Raw genomic sequence first — 22,211 nt, 5'->3', positions numbered from 1 at the left:
AGCAAACCGCACCCGGATAGGCCCAACACACCAGTTACCACACACTCTCGTGTGCAGACTATACAAGTCAGCAAACCAGTATAACAAAGAAAAACCAATTCAACCAAAACAAAACACCAAACATAAAACCAAATAAAACAAAATCAACACAACAAAACAGCAGCACAGCCTGAGCCCACATCCATCTGCTTGCAACACACACACACCATTCGATACTGGACAGGCAGGCAGACACACGCCTTCAATTTACGCCTGCAGCGAAGGGCATACAATCATTTACACACACACTATAGTCCAAGCACCCCGTATTAAGTCCATACTTTCAGTGCCAGAACCACACAAGCAAATAAACTAGACACTGTCGAACAGACACGCAACTCCAGCTGCAAAAGATAGACTAGTGTTACAAACACAAGTTGGACTAACAAAAAGCACCTTCACAGATATACACCCACATACCTCTGTTAACTGCAAAGTATGAGACAAGACTCAGACTGCACAATGCCAAAAAGGGGACAGGTAAAAGGAGCACACAAGTGTGAGTGCCACCAACACTGGCAGCCTTGAACATTCTGAATTTTATTACTTACTAATTACTAGTGGGCCAAGTGGCAGCAATATGCAGGCAAACGCCAGGTAAGGAACAAACCATTGAAGCTATTTGCGGGGTGGGGGGGTGGGACTGCCTATCCTGCTACAATCTACCCCTCCCTTTTGCATCAGCATCCTGACGATGAGCAATTAGCCACCAGGACTTGGCTCCAGGGCCTCAAAAATAGAAAAATAAACACTGGACATGACTAAAACCCTTAGGCAACAGCCTGAAGGAAACACAAACCAGTTACTTAAATATTGGCTGCCTGACACCACAGCCAAACACACTCACACACACACACACTATAATCTCAGCACCCCGAATTAAGTCCATACTTACAGTGCGAAAACCACACAAGCAAATAAATTAGACACTGTCGAACAGACACGCAGCTCCAGCTGCAAAAGATAGACTAGTGTTACACAAGTTGGACTAATAAAAAGCACCTTCACAGATATACACCCACATAACTCTGTTCACTGCAATGTATGAGACAAGACTCAGACTGCACGACTCCAATAAAAGAGGACAGGTAAAAGGAGCGCAAGCTTGAACAGTCTGAGTTTTATTACCTACTAATTCAGACTAATTACTAGGGGGCCAGGTAGCAGCAATATGCAGGCAAATGCCAGGTAAGGGACAAACCATTGAAGCTATCTGCGAGGGGGTGTGTGTGTGGGGGGGGTGACTGCTTATTCTGCTACATATGCATGAGGCTAATGAGGACAGAAGTATGGATGAGGGCATTTCTCTGAAGTAAAAGGCCATGGTCAACTCAGCTACAAACAAACATCTTCCTTCAGTGTTCCGCCAAAATAAAAGCTTCCACCAAAATAAGGGATTAAGGGTTTAACCGGATCGCATAGCTATGCCGCATGCAAATTTAAATTAGTATATGAAATTAGTATAAAAATATGCCACTGAATAATAATAATAATTATTATTATAAAATACAAAAATATATTTCCATAATTATTTCTTAATTATAACTTAGTATTGGGTTCCAAAAAAAAAAAAAAAAAAAGATGAAAAATGGGCTGAAACCCTATTACAAAGTGTACAAAAACAGGTACACTGTGAACAGATACAATGTGAGGTTGATGTGAATCTGTTTTTTTCCCCCTCTATGTTTTACTGTATTTTTTATTTCTTTAGTTTGGTTCTTTTTAAGAGGACTCAAATGTGAACACACTTTCTTAAACAGTATTTATATTGGCAGTAGAGCATGTTTACCCATAACTTAATTTTGGTCAAAATGAAACACTTAAAAAAATCAAATGTTAATTATCATATGGTAGTTCAAATTGCAATCGCAATATTTTTCAAAATAATCGCAATTAGATTTTTTTGTCCAAATTATTTAGCCCTATTTTAAACCATGCAGGGTGTTTCATTATTTAAACGTGTTTAATTATGTAATGCAAGCTAGGCTTTAGATGATAGAGTATGAATGGGAACACTGTGTAGAGCTTGAGAAGGCATAGTCATACATTGTCATTCACCATCATGTTGATTCTTGTTAGATTATGAATTTATACAGATTTTGCTACAGGCCATCTAAAGTGAGTATACCATGACCTCAAATGGCCTGATGATGTCATGTCCTATTGGTCTGAAAAGATGAACTAAGAGCAAAGCTGGATTTGCTTTAATGTTTCTTTATCATTTTGACCTTAAATTGTTTGAGATGAGTTTGTCATTATCGAAAGCAGACACTTATATGTTCTTTCATTTTCAATGAAAGTCGTAATCATTTTCATCAAGTCGTAACTGTATCTTTAAAGCACTGTTTGCATGGAGTACATTGTACATTGCTAATACATAACCAAAATTTCCTCCTTCTAGAAAAGTAGTCTCAACTCAACAGGACAATTTAGACAGCTTTATAGCTCAAGTAACTCTTTTTTAGTATTGAAATATTCAAGTTAGTGCAAAAAAACAAGGATGTACCATCTCCAGGCAAGTTGATACTAAACAACATTCAACACTGAAATGAAATCCTCTTTTGAGCAGACACATACACTAAGCTGGGTTTCTTTTTGTTTGCTGGGATACCCTTCGGCCTCTGTAATGCTCCCAGCATGACTGGTTGACCTCAGGGGAGGGGCTGGAGGGTATAAATGAGGCTGGTCTCAGAGGTCCCTCAACGAGTCTTGCATCAACCTGCTCTTCTTCCTGCACTTTCCTTCTACCCTGTACGATACGTCCCGTGTTTCTAGTCCCTCCCCGAAAGGATGATGTTGTCAGGGCCATAATTAGCTCAATTGGATAAGCCACTTTGAACAGGAGCAGTGTCTAGAGAGCTCCCCCAGACTCTCCTCCCTTTGCAGAGACAGGGAGTCTCAGCAGCTTTGCAGTAGAGGGTCACTTCCATGTCAGAGTCAGAAAGTGAAATTGCACCAGTGTACGCATCATGGCCAGCTCTCTGTGACAGCTACTTTATACACTCAAGATGCTCGGGTGGAGCAGAATTTTAAAGAATGTAGGACTCTGGCTGACCTAAAGAGAAGCCCATTCCCCTCTCCATTCTGCAAATTTCTAGTCTCTCTGTTTCTGTTTGCTTTCTTACATTGCAGAATACATCAGTTAAACCACCACTACAACCATACATACAGTTGTGCTCAAAAATGTGCATACCCTGGCAGAAATTGTGGTATTGATTCTGAAAATATGACTGATCATGCAAAAAAACTGTCTTTTATTTAAGGACAAATAAAGCCATTTATCATCACACAGTTGTTTGACTCCTATTTAAATCATAATGATATCAGAAATCACCCAAATGGCCCTGATAAAAAGTTTACATACCCTTGAATGTTTGGCCTTGTTAATAGACACACAAGGTGACACACACAGGTTTAAATGGCAATTAAAGTTTAATTTCCCACACCTGTGGCTTTTTAAATTGCAATTAGTGCCTGTGTATAAATAGTCAATGAGTTTGTTAGCTCTCACATGGATGCACTGAGCAGGCTAGATACTGAGCCATGGGGAGCAGAAAAGAACTGTCAAAAGACTTCCGTAACAAGGTAATGGAATTTTATAAAGATGGAAAAGGATATAAAAAGATATCCAAAGCCTTGAAAATGCCAGTCAGTACTGTTCAATCACTTATTAAGAAGTGGAAAATTCGGGGATCTCTTGATACCAAGCCAAGTTCAGGTAGATCAAGAAAGATTTCAGCCACAACTGCCAGAAGAATTGTTCGGGATACAAAGAAAAACAGGCTGCTCTGGAAAAAGACGGTGTGGTTGTTTCAAGGAGCACAATATGATGATACTTAAACTAAAATGAGCTGCATGGTTGAGTTGCCAGAAAGAAGCCTTTACTGTGCCAATGCCACAAAAAAGCCCTTGACACGCCTCACAGCTTCTGGCACACTGTAATTTGGAGTGACGAGACCAAAATGGAGCTTTATGGTCACAACCATAAGCGCTATGTTTGGAGAGGGGTCAACAAGGCCTATAGTGAAAAGAATACCATCCCCACTGTGAAGCATGGTGGTGGCACACTGATGTTTTGGGGGTGTGTGAGCTCTAAAGGCATGGGGAATCTTGTGAAAATTTATGGCAAGATGAATGCAGCATGTTATCAGAAAATACTGGCAGACAATTTGCATTCTTCTGCACGAAAGCTGCGCATGGGACGCTCTTGGACTTTCCAGCACGACAATGACCCTAAGCAAGTTGGCCAAGTTGACCCTCCAGTGGTTATAGCAGAAAAAGATGAGGTTCTGGAGTGGCCATTACAGTCTCCTGACCTTAATATCATCGAGCCACTCTGGGGAGATCTCTCAAACCTGTGGTTCATGCAAGACGACCAAAGACTTTGCATTACCTGGAGGCATTTTTCCAAGACGAATGGGCAGCTGTACCACCTGCAAGAATATGGGGCCTCATAGACAACTATTACAAAAGACTGCACACTGTCATTGATGCTAAAGGGGGCAATACACAGTGTTAAGAACTAAGCATATGCAGACTTTTGAACAGGGGTCATTTCATTTTTTTTCTTTGTTGCCATGATTTGTTTTATGATTGTGCCATTCTGTTACAACCTACAGTTGAATATGAATCCCATAAGAAATAAAAGAAATGTGTTTTGCCTGCTCATTCATGTTTTCTTTAAAAATGGTACATATGTTACCAATTCTCCAAGGGTATGCAAACTTTTGAGCACAACTGTATTTAAATGGACATCTTTGGCTGTTGCGTCACATCTCACTGCTTTTTACGCATCCCGCCACAATTGTTTGGTTTTAACATGCCGTGTGAGGTTAAAAATAGTCCAACTTTCATTCAACAAGTCATCTCAAGACCCTTGCATTCTCTTCCATTCTGTTGCACTCTGTCTAGCTGTTTGTGACTGCAAGAATGATCTTATTTAAACACCCATTAAGAATTGTGTCCAATCAAAGTCTGGTAAACCTGAAACCTGCCTAATTCTACAGAGTTTCCTTAAGGCTGAATAGAAAAATTATTTTTCATTCAGGCAACGCACTGACTTGTCGATTTTGTAAAGATGTAGTTTTGCACATCCATAGACAGAACACCCAATAACTCTATCTGACCTCAGAAGAGTGTCACACCTCTAGACTATAGACAGGAAGGAGCATGATCTCTGACAAGCTTATCCTTCAACTGGGTGTCATTGGACATACGTCAGTCTGTAACTGACAAGCAAATCTGATTGGTTTATAGTGCTCAATTCCCTTCCCACTTTGGAAAAGAGAAAAGGATTTGGTTAAAGTCGCAAACTGGTGGAGGCGCACACCGAGACGCTACACTTTGTGAAGCCTGGGAAAATGGTGGTAAGTGTATATTTCATTGCAGCATAAACACTTGGATTACTCTGACGGTTCTACTGCTGTGTGCTTTGGAATTTATCTGATAGAAATGAGTGAGGACTTCCAACTGGTTGCTGGCTCTTTACTCTGTACTTTCACTTTTGGGTTAAACCGTTTGCAAGGTTTGGATTAAATAAAGAATCAGGAGTGCTTTGATTGTAGTGGTTGTACACAAGTTGTTGAGGCCCATGCCTGGGATCATCGGAAAGTGAACGAGCTGTAGGGGTATTCAGAGTCAGGGATCAGCTCAGCAAACTCAGGGAAACAGTGCGTTGTGATGTGGGGACTATGTAGGGCAGGGTGTTTGAGCTGGCTTACAAGAATAACGGTAAGCTCATTATTCTAAGGCATGAAGGAGCAATGAGAAAGAGAAAGAGAGAGAGTGGGGGAAGGAGCTATATACAGAGAGAGGCACTCAAAAAAGATGGTAGTTGGCTGGGTTTGACATCTCCCAAGAAGGGGACAGGCCAGACCTTGAAGTGCTGACCCAGGTGCAATTGCAAGAGTAGCAACTGAGTTCTGGTCATCGTCCTGGTGGATGCAGTCGAGTAAATCAGCTTTGTGGAAGTTTAACTTGCCAAGGTTTTGAAGGGTGGTGGAGCAAAGACGGATTATCAACAATATATTTGGACTACACAGAACAGATCCTTTTTCTTAAAGACACTGGGGATGGAGCTTGGAAGAATGGTGAATGCTACTGGTTTGTAAGGCATGGTATATGTTAAGACAGGAGTAATGTCTGCTGAAGTAAGCAAACTTTTATAACGCTCATTCTTGACATAGCTGAATGTAGATATCACCACATGCTGGCAGGGAAATTGGGGGCAGGATGATGCAGTGTTGAGGGTTATAATCAGACTCTTGTGGTATTAGTGTGTACATGCCAAATAGTAAGCTACTGTGTCTTTTTCCAATTATTATTTTGCCTTTGAAAGATAAAACTGAAGTGGCTGAAGTTATGGATGGATAATACCCATATTTTAAATATAATCAAACAGATAGCTTCAGATGTGTTGTTCCTTCTGTACGGATAATGAACACTATTAGATCAGTGGTTAATGGGAACTTGTGTTAGGTTTTGTACTGGTAAGAAAGTGTGTCTTTGTCAGTACAACATTACTGTACTGAAATCCCATCTGCCTGCTAAGCCATGTGACTGACTGCAAGTCAAGAAAGGGAATGGCTTAGAATCTACTTGTCATGCTGATATAAATGAAAAAACTACAGTCAGTATTGCAGAGTATTACTTTTAAATGTGCACTCAGTATTTTCTTCCCCATTAAAAAAGTTTAACTCCTAAAGACATGAATTGTAATTTTGAAACATATGCAGGAAATCATGACCACTCACATGAAAATGAAGACTCCAGTCATATCAGTAACCTTATAAAAGATGATTTAATGTACATGGAGAGGATCCGCACATGGGGGCTGCCATGTAAGTATCACATGACCAGCCAAATACTTCTCGCTTAATCTCATTAACCGTCCTGTTATTTGACACTTTCTCTCATTGAATAAAGTAATAATGGCTGACTGTGAATACTAATGTCTACAATGGCATCTGAAACTGAAAACTATTGATTTTAAATGATGCAGCATCCAAGCCGCTAGGTGTCAGTGCAAGTCCAAAATGACACAAACGCAAAAGTTACTGAGTGCACCTTTAAAAGTAAAATGGTATTTTATTGCATTACACTTTAAAAAATATATAATTTACCTCAGGAATTATTCCAAAATATAAAATTGAACAAATGAATGTGTGTTGGAGGGGTTTGCTTCAGAATCAAAACAAATGCTCTCTTTTTAACTATAAAAAGAGAAGCCTAATTTTTGCTTGGATTGAAAAACAATGTCAAGCAGATATAATAGAAGAATTAGTATTATTAATTATTAGCTATTTAGTGATGACATTTTTTCTTTATAATAAACTGTTCAAATAAAATAAAAATTCTTCAAATGTGTGAAAGGTCTACCATTACTTGGACCATTATTTTTTAAACGTAATTTTATTTTTTATTTTTTGTAGACGTTTTTGAATCACATATCCATTAAAATGTGTATATCATGATATAAACTGATGTGCCAAAACATTATGACCATTCACAGGTGAGGCGAATAACATTTATCATCTTCTAACAAGGCCACATGTCAAGGTCTGGGTAGATTAGATGTTAAGTGATCAATCAGTTCTTGTAGTCAATGTGTTGAATGCAGGAGAAATAGGCAGGGGTAAAGACCTGAGCGACTTTGACAAGGGCCAAATTGTTATGGCCAGACGACTGGGTCAGAGCATCAGTGAAACTGCAAGGCTTGTGGAGTGCTCCCATTCAGCAGTGGTGAGTACCTGCCGACAGTGGTCCAAAGAGGGACAAACTAAAACCGGTGACAGGATGTTGGGCACTCAAGGCTCATCGATGTGCGAGGGCAAAGAAGGCTATCCTGTCTGGTCCGAATCGACAGAAGCTATACTGTGGCACAAGTCACAGAAAATGTTAATGATGGTTACCGGAGGAATATGTCACAACACACAGTGCACTGCGCCCTGTTGTGTATGGGGCTGCGTAGCCGCAGACCGGTCAGAGTACCCATGTTGACCCCTGTCCACCTTCGAATGCGCTAACAATGGGTCCAAGAACTGGACCTTGGAGCAGTGGAAGAAGGTCGCCTGGTCCGATGAGTCCCGTTTTATTTTACATCACATGGACGGCTGTGTACTTGTGCTTCATTTACCTGGGTAAGTGATGGCACCAGGATGCACTGTGGGAAGACGACAAACTGGTGGAGGGAGTGTGATGCTCTGGATAATGTTCTGCTGGGAAACCCTGGGTCCGGCCATTCATGTGGATGTCAATTTGATACGTGCCACCTACCTAAACATCGTGCAGACGAGGTAAACCCCATAATGGCAGTGGTATTCCCCGATGGAAATGGCTTCTTTCAGCAGGATACTGCACCCTGCCTGACTGCACACATTGTTTGGGAATGGTTTGAGGAATGTGACGAAGAGGACAAGGTGTTGCCATGTCCTCCAAATTCTCCAGATCTCAATCTGATTGAGCATCGTGGGATGTGCTGGACCTAAAGGTCTGATCCACAGTGGCTCCACCTCTCAACCTACAGGACTTGAAGGATCTGTTGCTAATGTCTTGCTGCCAGATACCACAGGACACCTTCAGGGGTCTTGTAGAGTCCATGCCTCGGCAGGTTTGGCACTGTTTTGGCGGCATGCGGAGGACCAACAGCATATTATGCAGGTGGTCATAATGTTTTGGTTCATCAGTGTATATCGTTATGAACCAAAATGATCAAGAATGTCGCAATATAATTTTCTTTTTATATTGGCCATCCCTAACGTATAATGTTACTTGAAAAATGGTACCCCCAACACTGACTAAAGTACATAATAGTTGTACACTTATTCTTTGTGGGATGTAGGAAAATGTCAATTTTTGGTTTTAACTAAACTTATAACATGCCAAATTATACACTGAAGGTTGTCCCATTGCCCTGATATTGCAGAGGAACACCTTGTTAATATCAGTGTCAGCTCTTTCTCCATAGAGCACAGGTAAAACAGCCAGTGAAATAAAGACTGAGGCTGATCATTTATATGGTATGTTCAGTGTCACCTTAAACCATTGACTTGGGCCTTCAGGGCCTTTTTCATGATGTTAGGCTGTCTGGTGAGAAAATTGGTTTTGTTTTGAAGATAATACTGAGTATGATATTATTTATATTAAATGAATATCATACGCAGTCAGTAATAGATCCTTGGGGTGGGTAATACTGGTTAAAACGATATATAAATGTCTTAATCGATATAACAGTTTGAGGATGCAAAATACTGCCGTGTTGTAGGAACTGTGGATTCCATGTTTAAAAACATGAGGAAGAGCTTGTTAAAAAAAGATCCATCTTCCATCCTAAACTTTCATTATTTTTTTAGAGGTTTTGGAATCACTTTTTCATAAAAATGTGAAAACAGTAAATTGTGTTAAGTAACATATTTGACCAAAACTTTCAAAAAATATTGCGATATAAATTGCTTAAATCGTCCACCCCTAATCTTAACTAATCATTGCATTCTTTACTATGATACTAAAACATGTTATAGACATATTCTTGGACATCCTTAAACCTAAAAAAATTTATCAAATAATTTTTGCTCTCTCTGTCTGTTGATCATCTGCATAGATTGTGAATTGTAACCTACTCAAATTTAGGTCACTACATGTGTCCTGGTTAATTCTAGTTTTATGTAAACACATATCTACAGTATTCTGTTCCTTTCCATTTGCTTTACAAGTAGGTAAATGTTAAAAGAGAAAAGAATAATGTAAACATTTACTTGCTATGTGCATTTAGAAAGTTTAACAGAGTGTGTGAATTAATAAATGTTGGTCTGCATTTTTATTATACAAGTTCATTCTTGTTTACACAAGAGTGTGTGTTTGTCCTTTCTATCAGGAGATATGGATGGTCACTGGTGGGACCATGCGTCTTGGCATAGCGAGGCATCCTCTATGTCGATGGTGAGGCTTGTGAACCTGTCACCCCATTTCCCTCTTGTTTAATTCACCTCTGCATGTGTTTTCTCCTCCTTTTTTATATCATCCATAACTTATAGGCGACATTCAAAGGGGAAAAAGAAAAACAAATGAGCAGGCATATTTTTTGGACACCAATTACGCCCCGAGGCAAAAGACAGTGGTGCGATTTTGGGACCGTTTCCGCGAGGAGGACGCGGAGTGGTGCGAGCCGCAGGTCAAAGATTCAGGGGTTGACACGTGCAGTAGCACCACACTAAACGAGGAGCATAGCCATAGCGACAAGGTACTGAGACGACTTCCTGCCACCTGTTTCTCACTTCCTGTGACTTCACAACTGACCTGCTCGACTCACTCACTGTCCGTTTCTGCCCCTAGAGGGGTTTTTACTAAAACTTTCTTTAAAAAAAGAGGGGAACCCTTTGTTTGCATTGCTCCACTATCTCTGGCTGCAAAGTGGCAACACATCCTAACACAGAAACAAAAAGAATGACAAACCTCCTGGCACTGTTTTGCTCCATATGCTGCATGCTTCTCGATGCAGGTGAATGCTCCATTCTAAATGCAATGCTTTCCTCACTTGGTCACGTCACCTTTCCACACATATTTCCCCCTTTGGGATTTCCTGACATGATTTTTCCACGCAATCCTTCAGTCTCAGCTAAAACACAGGGATAGTCTAGTGTGGGAATCAATCTTGCACTAATCAGTTGTTTTTCTTTTCCCCTTTTCACTGTCTCATTCTTCATGCTGTCCTTTGCTGTCCTGTCTTTTGTTTTAGTTGTTCGTTCCCTGTGTATTTTGCAATAGTGAACAAAAGTAGCTTGTTATATCCATGCTGCTTGAGGGTGTGATCTCAGTTCACTTTGCTTTTCTAATGTAGCCTACTAATAGATTGATCTTGATCAGTGGTTTTCAACTGGATTTGCTTTAGGACCCAGATTTTACATTGGACATCAAGTGGCGAACCAATAGAGGGCAACAGTCTGGTTCCGAAAGTAAAAATCCTATAAATTGACATAGACTTTTGATGCTAACTTTTAAACCTTTAAATATAGACCTACCTTGAGCTCTGAGGTTCTTCATCAATGGTATATGCCTCTGTAGAAGCAATCAGTTTGCATTATTTCAACTTCATTGTTTAAAAATCGTATTTAATAGCGAACAACAACACTACCAATGGTCTAGCAGAGAAAGATTCACCAATCAGTGTAACGCAGCGAACAAAGCCCGTGAAAAGAGTCCAACAGCGACCAACCACTTCCATGATGCACTGTGAATGATGCAGTCGGGTCACTGTTGTGGTCTATATGGTACCAAAATTGTTAAGGATGTCCCGATAATACTTCATTTTGGGTACTTACTGATACCGTGTCCGATACCTGTTGTTTTTGTTTTATTTCAATTTTATTATCAAAATGGTGTTTTAATTAATTAACTAAAACTTTAATCAAATGGAAATATAAAAAATGTATTCCCAAAATACAACATTGGAGTTATATTTGTCAAATAAAGTGCTGCATAATAGAGCATCACAGATGTGAGATATTGCTTAAATATAATACAATTACTATTGATTTATTATTAGTGAATATTACATAACTTTACAATAGTGATATATTTCTGTCATAGCTTTCATTTTGAAGTGTTTCTGTGTGATGATGGTAGCTTTTCAGTCTGGAAAAGCCGGTCATTACGTTACTCATAGTTATTATTAAACCGCAAAAGGCTGCTATTTAATTGAATAAGTATGTACTCTGTATGTGCCTCGTGCTACAAAGTGAATTTTCGCTGAAATCTGTTCGCTGAAATCTGCTACAAGGAGCCAAGGAGGAGCTTTATAAGGTACGTGCAGCCGACACAGCACTGTGGCAGCACATTTGAAGCACGCAGCACATGAAAACTATATATTTATCTCATGAAATCGCAGCTTTGCGGTTAAATAATCTCACTAGGATATAACGTGATTTTTATTTGTGCGCTGAATGTTTACATAATGGCATTCATACTTCAGATGGTTTTTGGTATCAGAGCATTTTTATGAGCACGAGTACGAGTACATGACCATGGTATCGGGCCCGATTCCGATATCGGTATCGGGACATCCCTAAAAATTGTGTATCATACAAAAGTAAACAAATATGTATTTCAAATCAAACTCTGAATTGGTTTTATATTAGTTTCTAACATTGTGTGCGATGAAATAAAGCAACAGTTTGTGGCCTCAGTCGTTTAATGCCCTGTCTTGCATTTTGGTCAAAATGAGTTAAAGGAATATTCTGGGTTCGATACAAGTTAAGCTCAACTGACAGCATTTGTAGCATAATGCTGGTTACCACAGAAAAAAAACTCAACTCATCCCTAGATATTGTTTTAAGCAAAAACTTTGATTCTGATGGAAAATATAGCTTATTTCACTTTGTGACCGTAGTATTATAAGGTTCTATTGCCACTTTTGACTTTTACAATCATAGGCACTTACAATGGAAGTAAATGTGGCCAGTCCATAAACATTAAAATACACACTTTTTTAAAAGTAAAGCCACAAGACAAAAACTTTATACATGTTAACGTAATTTTAGTTTACTCTTGTGGCTATACTTTTGTGTATTTTAGTAATTATGTTGTAAAAAGTCAGAAGTGTCAATAGAACGTTATAATACTAAGGTCACAAAGTGAATAACCTGTCTCTTCCATTATAGTCAAGAGTTTTTTGTCCAAACAAGCCATGAGTGACAGGATATTTTGTTAGTCGCTTGGTTTCTATTTGTGCAGCTTTGCACTTGGTAACCCCGCCCACTGTGAAATCTCATTGGTCCAAAATCCCGCTCCACAGTACATTAAACATCAAATATCTTTTGATTGGCTATAATTGTGTCTAGTTCCATAGCAGTTTAGCTTTTACAGACAAACAGTGTTGCACCGCACCTGGTTAGGACACAGTGTAAACAGGGGTTAAATTGGGGCAGAATGGTCTGGAATGGCACCTCCGATTAAAAAAAAATAGTTTAGCTTGCTTGAAAACACCTTTAGAGTTCCTTAAAGTTAATAATAATAAGTATTATGATTCCCTCTAGTCTGTGTCTGAACCTGGTCTGCTATATTTGCTATATAAAATATAAATTTAACCCCTGAGTGTAAATATCTCTTGAATTTCAATGGCTTCATGCTCTTGACAGCCAGTGAGTCACAGCCAAAAAACATATTTGCATTGAACATTGTTTTCTCCCTGCCATCCGTGACCCAATCAAGACCTGAGACTGTTTGGTGTGCGAACCACCAGTTAAGAACCACTGATCTAAGTCACTGAATCTTTGTCCACAGAATGCTGTGCTTTTTGCTCATGACCCTGTGCTGTCTTTTGTGTCCACTCTTGTTCAACACACAAACTGACCACTGTAAGGTGGACTCCCTACAATTAAATTCTTTTGGAGACAAATACTTGCATGCTGTTAACAAATACCATTAAAGTGAAAGTTCACCCAAAAATAAAAATTCTGTCATATTTTTGTCACCCTCATGTCTTTCCCAACATCCATGACTTTCTTTCTTCTATGGAACACAAATGCCAGAATATATGAAAAATAGCACCCTGCACATTCTGCATGTTCCCTTTTGTGTTCCACAGAAGAAAGAAAGTAATATGGGTTAGGGTCAACATGAGGGTGAATAAATGATAACAGAATTTTCAGTTTGGGATGAACTATTCCTTTAAAACTCAAAATATTACAACATATGGACCAACTTTATATTAGGTGTCTTTAACTACTATGTACTTAAGCATTTGATGTACATACATGTTGTTGCATTGTACTTACATTTAGAGTACCTGCATTTAATTACTAACCCTGAACCTAACCCTACCTCAACCCTAACCCTAAACTCTAAAGGCCGATTTATACTTCTGCATCGAACCTAACCTGTAGCCTATGCCGTAGCCTGACGTGCACCTCTTCAAAAATGTAACATCGTGTGCGTTGACGCAGACCACAACAGCTGTGATTGGTCCGTTTTGTTACCAGAGAACCTCCCCCGGCGTGACAAGAAATTATTTTGGTAGCGTCGCATTTTCTCCAAGATTATTTTATCTATGCATCGTTTATATCCACTGATCAACGATTTTTTTGTGAGCATCTGCTGTTTTTAAATTCTGTTTATTTCATGAACAAGCAGAAACGTGACATAAGACACTCTGTGCTTTTTTCTCAGGCCTTTTACTCTATATATATGTGAATGCAACAATACTTGTCATATTCTACATGAGACCTTTCCGATCTGTGTGATGTTTTGGCCGTATTTTTAACAGTAAGGTGTACAGTAAATAATCATATTTCATAAATTACGAAAACAGAACACTTCTAATTTGTCTTAATTAAAAAAGCACCTGTTAAGAGTTGTTTATTTGCTTATATACATTGTAAAGATTCTAAGTTTTAAAACGAAACTTATTGTGTGTTGGTCAAACAAGCAGTTATTAATTAATTAGATTATTTTTTTCAGCACAGAGCATCAAAGTATGCCACAATATTTATTTATTTTAAGAGACTCAAAAGCAAGCATAAAGTCTATGGCCACGTCCACACTGATACGTTTTCATTTGAAGATGCACTTTTTTCTCTAAATTTTGGCCTTCCGTCTACACTGAGACGGCATTTTTGACAGCGAAAACTGAGCTTTTCGAAAACGCTCTCCCAAGTGGATATATTTGAAAAAACCGTCTTCGCTTTGTAGTGTGTACACGGAAAATGGAGATATCTGAAAATGATGACATATTTGTTTTCATGTGATGCAGTCATGCGATCCATTCAACACAAAACAATCAAGATGGCAGCCCATTGTAGCGGCGTTGTTTTGTCTGCTATTCACTTTGATAGTGTTGTTAAAGATAAATATTACTTTGAACAAGGTTCACATTGCATTCCTTCAGAGGCGACGGGACGTTTACTCAGAATTGCTGTCCGGCGACGGAACTCGAGGACAATTGCAGTTCAGACCGTATATTGAACAGCGATTTGAGAGTTTTCATTTGTTTCAGTGTGAACAAGCAACTTTTTGGAAAATGCATGAAAACGGCAGTGTGGACGGGGAGTGTTTCGAAAACGAAAACACAGTTTTCAAATGGATCCGGATTAACGTGGACGTAGCCTATGCCTGATTTATTGTCTCTCTGCATGGCAGGCAACATGTATAATTCATTAAATGTACCTAATAGTCCATTCTTTGATTAGCTAGTTTTTAATGCTTCAATAATTTAATAAACACTTTTAAATCCACGAATTGCATTACCTTTGTTTATTTATGAAATGTACAGTTATTTCAGAAATTAAGGCATTTTCTCTCAGTACAATTGCATTTTTGTGTACTCACAAAACGATGCAGACACACCAACACAAAACTATAATTGCAATCCAACGTGGAGCCTTAACATCGGACTTTAAACGCAGTAGCAGCAAATTTGAATCTTGTAAGAATTTTGCAGAACAACATGTAGTTACACAATAAGTACATTGTATTGTATGTATTTTAATGTTAGTACATAGTAGTTAAAGACACCTAATATAAAGTGGGACCCGACATTTATTGCTATTATAAATTCTTCATAACTTTACACATTATCAGTCAAAAGATTGGACGCACCTATATATATTTAAGTGAACTAAATATATACGTATATATATATTCTGCAACGTTTTGAGCCTTTGGATTAAAAGATTTTTAAGATCATAATAAACTTAAATTCAGTCATGTGCGTAAAATTTTTTGACTGGTAGTACATATGGAACCACATGTGATGTGTCTGCATCCTGTGGACATTTTCATTATAAGCTGACAAAATGCCATTTTTAAACTCTAACTATACCTTTGACTTACATTTTAATTGACAGTAGTGACGGTTTGTGTCTTCATAGCAAACAAGAGTTCACCCTCCTCATTTAACTCCTGAGTTTGTGTGTGAGTATGTGTGTGTAATGTGTGGTGTGGATGCTTGTATTAAAACCAGAGGTGTGTTTTCACTTTGACCCCGTAGCACCCGGTAACATGGCAACCATCCAAAGATGGAGAGCGCCTAATAGGGCGGATAGTGCTTAACAAACGGATGAAAGATGGCACGGTGCCCCGAGACACAGGGGCACTGCTTGGTCTCAAGGTAAGTGATGTCCAATCAAATACACTCATTTACTGTCAAAGTTCACTCATTACAAAGCCATGCAAAAGAGAACTTAATAAATGATTCATTGATTTATTACACACATACAGTAATAATGTCTATTGTTAGTGTCCTGTCAATGTTTTGCTGCACTTTATTCAGAAGAACACTATTAAGCATTTGTTGTTAATTGAACTTAGCTTGAACACTGTGCTTTTCAAGGTGCAGTACCATTATAGTGGATGCAAATTTGTCACTGACAAATATAGTAACTATTCCCACAGACCTCTGGATATGGTTGAAATGCACGGGGGGAATGAATAAATGAATTGTGCCCTCTGAAAGTGCTGTTTATTTGCACAAGATGTCTGCTATCCTTCAGAGCCCTATTCACTAAAGACATTATGCCATATGCGAGACATATAAAGACATATGCTTAAGACATTTAAATACGTCACAGCGCTAATTCAGTACTGATTGTGCCTGCTTAATCAGATAATTAATAAGGTTTCAGGTGGTTAGTGAATGAGATGGAAATTTTTGTGCTAAAATACTGCACGCAAAAGTAGCGCAAGTGTTTAGGTGTGTGTCAGCTATTAGTGGGATGCTGACTCTAGATCAGTGGCTACGGTCAACTTTAACCACATCACTTGCTGCATGTATTTGTATTGCTGCATGTGCATTTTTAAATAATTATACATTTTTAAAACATATTTTAAATAAACAGTGCAGTTTGTGGAATAAAATGTATTTATTAAATTATGGCAGCATTAAAACGAGTTCATCCAAGTTGCATTCACAGTTGCATTCAGAATGAAAAAGACGAACCATCTCAATCAACTAAAAAAAAAGGCTATACTGAGATGACTTCGGCAAAAATAAATTCACCAGATACATGCCTTGAACATGTGAAGTAATTCCCTACTTGATTTTACACCATCTCCCTAAAACTTTTCAAGCTGACGCTGATATTGTTAGCAAGGACTGTATATGATGCCAGATTCAAGCCTGGGATTTTGCTACATTTGAAATTACACTTCGAATTATTCGAAGTGGTTATTATTTATTGTTAGGGCTGTTGATTTAACATGCTAATTTAGTGCAATTAAGTACATAACAAATAACAAGTTTAAAAAAATTACGCAATTAATCATGTTCCGAGATCGTAATAAGGAGCAATTCAATCTTAAAGTACCACCTGTTTTCAGCAGGGGGTAGTAAGCGAAACTCAAAGTTTGTAGGCAACGCACAACTGTACAGAGAACAAACCACACTCATTGCACTTTCTTGATACTAGCGACAGCATAGAATGAGAACGCGTTCTTGCGTTAAAAAAAAAAAACAGTGGAATGGAGTGCAATTCCGAATGCAGGGATCTTGAGATGTGTTTTTCTAAGTTTCAAACTATGTTTAACTTGACACAGCGACCTAAAAACGCTGTGTTTATGACACAACACAACCAAAGTGAGACTCTCCAAAAGCATTCGTCTGAAACGTGAATATTGACACATCCTTAGAAAAGCCCTTATGATAAATCTATCTCAGACAGATTGACAAATTCAGTTGTAAAATGGATTGCTGTGTAGGCCAATGATAGGCTTATGTTCAATAATATGAAAATAAACAATATATTGCCTCCTAAAGCTTTACTCGTACCACAACAATGTATTGCATTTTAAATATTTAAATTATATTTATTATATATATTATTAGAGCTGTCAGAATTAACGCTAATGCATACAATTAATTTAAAATGTTTAACATGTTAATTTTTCTTAATCACAATTAACGTATTTACTGTTAATATAGCATAAACCAGCATGAACTCTGGTGTGAAGGGCGGATCTTTGTAATTTTTCCACCCAGAGTCTTTACACTGACACACACACCACAAACACGCACACATACAACAGCGCTTCTGTGTCAGTGATCAAATGATGGAGAAGGGACCTCTTAATGCTATTTGATGTACAAAACAAGCCCAGATGAGACTTGTGATAGAAATCTAGTATTTATCAGCCTATGTAAGGCACATTTTAATTACCACAGAAGCACGTCAAGTCTTAACTATCACCAAAATGCAGAATGAGACGTTTTTGTCTGCAAGTGCTTTTCATGTGGAGTTCAAGGCGATGCTGGCATTGATGCCCTGACACGAATCATGAATGTGGCTTCACGATTGCTGTAACAAAGCGGATGGCCACAGTCTACCGGCAGATTAATATTGTGGAGGATGAGAGTTTAAGAGATTTAATGCCCATTGCAATGAAAATGCAACCTATGTGGGGACTAGTTCTTTCAATTTGTCAACCTCCCAGTTAAACTTTGGTAAACATTTAATGTTACTTGAATTGCTGCTATTTTAGTGCATTTCTATCTTTATACTGTGGAAGGCTTTGTTTGTAAAATGTTAATAAAGCATTATATTGTTACATATTGTTTTGTTTTCTTTCCTGAGATGGAAATAAATGCATTTTAACAGGGAAAAAGTATACACCAATCAGCCACAACATTAAACCCACCTAATAACGTGTAGGTCCCCCTTGTGCCACCAAAACAACTCTGACCCGTCAAGGCATGGACTCCATAAGAACTCTTTAGGTGTCCTGTGGTATCTGGCACCAAGACGTTAGCAGCAGATCCTTTAAGTCCTGTAAGTTGCGAGGTGGGGCCTCCATGGATCGGATTGAGGTCTGGGGAATTTGGAGACTAAGTCAATACCATGAACTCTTTGTCATGTTTCTCAAACCATTCCTGAACAATTTTTGCAGTGTGGCAGGGCACATTATCCTGCTGAAAGAGGCCACTGCCATCAGGGAATACCATTGCTATGAAGGGGTGTACGTGGTCTGCAACAATCTTTAGGTAGGTGGGACGTGTCAAAGTAACATCCACATGAATTCCAGGACCCAAAGTTTCCCAGCAGAACATTGCCCAGAGCATCACACTGCCTCCGCCGGCCTGCCTTCTTCCCATTGTGCATCCTGCTGCCATCTCTTCCCCAGGTAAACGACAGATACGCACCCGGCCATCCACATGATCTAAAACAAAATGGGATACATCAGACCAGGTTACCTTCTTCCATTGCTCCATGGTCCAGTTCTGATGCTCACGTGCCCATTGTAGGCACTTTCGGCAGTGGACAGGGGTCAGCTTGGGCACTCTGACCAGTCTGCAGCTACGATGCACTGTGTGTTGTCACACTTTTCTATCATGGCCAGCATTAAGTTTTTGAGCAGTTTGTGCTACAGTAGCTCTTCTGTGGGATTGGACCAGACAAGCTAGCCTTTGCTCCCCACGCGCATCAGTGAGCCTTGGGCGCCCATGACCCTGTCGCTGGCTCACCGGTTGTCCTTCCTTGGACCACTTTTGGTAGGTACTAAACACTGCATACCGGGAACACCCCACAAGACCTGCCAGTTTTGGAGATGCTCTGACCCAGTCGTCTAGCCATCACAATTTGGCCCTTGTCAAAGTTGCTCTGATCCTTACGCTTGCCTATTTTTCCTGCTTCCAACACATGAAATTCAAGAACTGACTGTTTACTTGCTGCCTAATATATCTCACCCCTTGACAGGTGCCATTGTAACGAGATAATCAATGTTATTCACTTCACCTATCAGTGGTTTTAATGTTGTGGCTGATCAGTGTATATAGTGTACAATTTCAGCACTTTCAAAGTATGTGATTAATCATGATTAACTACAAAAAATTATGCGATTAATCACGATTAAAAAAATTTAATCGACTGACAGCACTATATATTATATTTATAATTACTGAAATGTGAATATTTATCATTAGTTATTGAATTATTGTTATTTGAGCAGCTTTTTCTGCAAATATTTATACATGCAAATAATTTTGATTAATTAATCATCATGTAATTAATTCAATTAAAAAAATGTAATCGATTGACTGCCCTATTTATTAAAGAAGTTAGCTGCCATGACGATGGAAAAACAAATCACGCATACTGTATTTGATTAATTTGCTTCAGTAATCATCAGTAGTCATGGGCCTAGGCTGTATATGATGGAAATAATTCATTTAGACTGTTGTTAAGAATGAAATGTGAACATACAGTATGTATGGTACCCAAAGTCTCTTTTTATCGAATATGGTGAAAAATTAGAAAGACCTCAATGCATTAAACAGCAGTGGGCTTACTGTATACATTTTGGGGTAGTTATTGCTTTTTAAAATATCACTATACAAATATCACTAGCCAGATATTATTATTGTTTCAAATGGCAATCATAACAGTCATAGAAAAAAGTATTATCTGTCTACCCAAGTATTACAGCCCATTTACATAGAAGTTAGCACCATCTGAAGAAAATACAGTACTAAAACTTCTTTCTATGCATGCTTTTGTACTAATGAAATTTAGGTTGTACACTCATCTCAATGACATTTCGTGCAGCGCATACACTACCGGTCAAAAGTTTTGAAACACTCATTCTTTATTATAATTTTTTTTTCACATTTTAGAATAATAGTAAAGTCATTAAAACTATGGAATAACAGAAATGGAACTATGGGAATTATGTTGTGACTAAAAATCCAAAATAAATCAAAACTGTGTTATATTTTAGCATCTTCAAAGTAGTCACCCTTTGCCTAGAATTTTCAGACATGTACTCTTGACATTTTCTCAACCAACTTCTTGAGGTATCACCCTGGGATGCTTTTTAAACAGTATTGAAGGAGTTCCCATCTATATGCTGGGCACTTATTGGCTGATTTTCTTTATTATTCGGTCCAAGTCATCAATTTCAAAAACTTTTATACATTTTAGATTTATAATTAAATAAATTAATATGGTGGCACAATTATATTTTTGTCTATAAAACTAATTTCAAACATTTAAGCATACGCCTTCAGATCAAAAGATTTTTAAGATCATGAGAAACATTTCAGTCAAGTGTTTCAAAACTTTTGACCAGTAGTGTATTTTAATATGAGTGTCTACTTGTCTATTGCAGGTGGTGGGAGGGAAGATGACAGAGTCTGGGAGACTTTGTGCTTTCATCACGAAGGTGAAGAAAGGAAGTCTAGCAGATACTGTCGGCCATCTGAGACCAGGTGAACACATCCATTAAGATGACTATGAAACACTTTCTGTGCTTTGATGATATTCTGCATATAGAGATATTTGTTTATAAGGAATCTTTAGAGTTAGGCCTAAAAACCCAGTTAAATTTGGGTTCAACAAACACTATTTTCTTTCTGGTGGTATTGTATTTGCTATTTAAGTTTTGGCATTTTTTTGGCGTTTAACAATGCCAGCATTTACACATTTTGAACCAAGTGTGTTCACGGTGTTAGTGCAATTAGAAGAAAGAGTAAATATGTTCTATGTTGTAGAAATGTTGTATTGTGTCTGTCCCCAGGTGATCAGGTTCTGGAGTGGAACGGGAGAGTCTTACAGGGAGCCACATTCAAGGAAGTTTACAATATCATTCTAGAATCCAAGCCTGAGCCGCAGGTGGAGCTGGTGGTCTCACGGCCCATTGGGTGAGTTCAAGCGACTCATGGATCATTAGTCTTCATGTCAGATCAGCAGCACAGAGGACATTTCCCTTGACAATGGCACTTTATGAAGAAGGATGCCTGTGGAAGCTTAACATATAGATGCACACACAAACAATCACAAATAAACTAAAACTTGTTCACTCACTGAGGGCTTATTTAAGGCAGTGCATTGGGACTTCAGTTCTGTGCTTTAGGAAGGCAGCTTGACATACATATAAATTATTGTATATATCTTTCAAATGCAGTGCAGGCAAGGCATTTTCCCCGCTCAAAACATAAAGAATCTAGCAACAACATGTACAGTTAATGCTCAGGTTTACCTTGTAGGACTGGTGATACTGAATATTTGTTATATATTTAATATTATTTTGATGGCATTTAAGAATAATCAACATTATTACTACATTATTACTGATATATTGACAGAGATATATTGAATATCGTCAAAAGGCTGGAAAATATTGAGTTTTTTATAATAGAACATTTTGGGAACACTTTAAAATAAGGTTATATTTGTTAAGTAAGGGATAATGTA

The 22,211-nt window shown here is 38.4% G+C and overlaps 1 protein-coding gene across 1 annotated transcript in view; it reads left to right on the top strand.

The window, feature by feature from the left end:
- rims2b (regulating synaptic membrane exocytosis 2b) overlaps window positions 1–22,211 on the top strand; it is a 217,071-nt gene that overhangs the window by 96,372 nt on the left and 98,488 nt on the right. Inside the window, exons 8-11 of the mRNA XM_051670284.1 lie at window positions 9,911–9,975; window positions 16,019–16,138; window positions 21,127–21,226; window positions 21,535–21,658. Of these exons, the coding sequence (XP_051526244.1) occupies window positions 9,911–9,975; window positions 16,019–16,138; window positions 21,127–21,226; window positions 21,535–21,658 (409 nt within the window). The remainder of the gene's footprint in view (window positions 1–9,910; window positions 9,976–16,018; window positions 16,139–21,126; window positions 21,227–21,534; window positions 21,659–22,211) is intronic.

This window comes from Myxocyprinus asiaticus, chromosome 34 (assembly GCF_019703515.2).
Source record: "Myxocyprinus asiaticus isolate MX2 ecotype Aquarium Trade chromosome 34, UBuf_Myxa_2, whole genome shotgun sequence".
Taxonomy (NCBI): Eukaryota; Metazoa; Chordata; class Actinopteri; order Cypriniformes; family Catostomidae; genus Myxocyprinus; species Myxocyprinus asiaticus.
The sequence above is the reverse complement of the archived record's forward strand: the minus strand, read 5'-3'. Positions and strand labels throughout refer to the sequence as shown.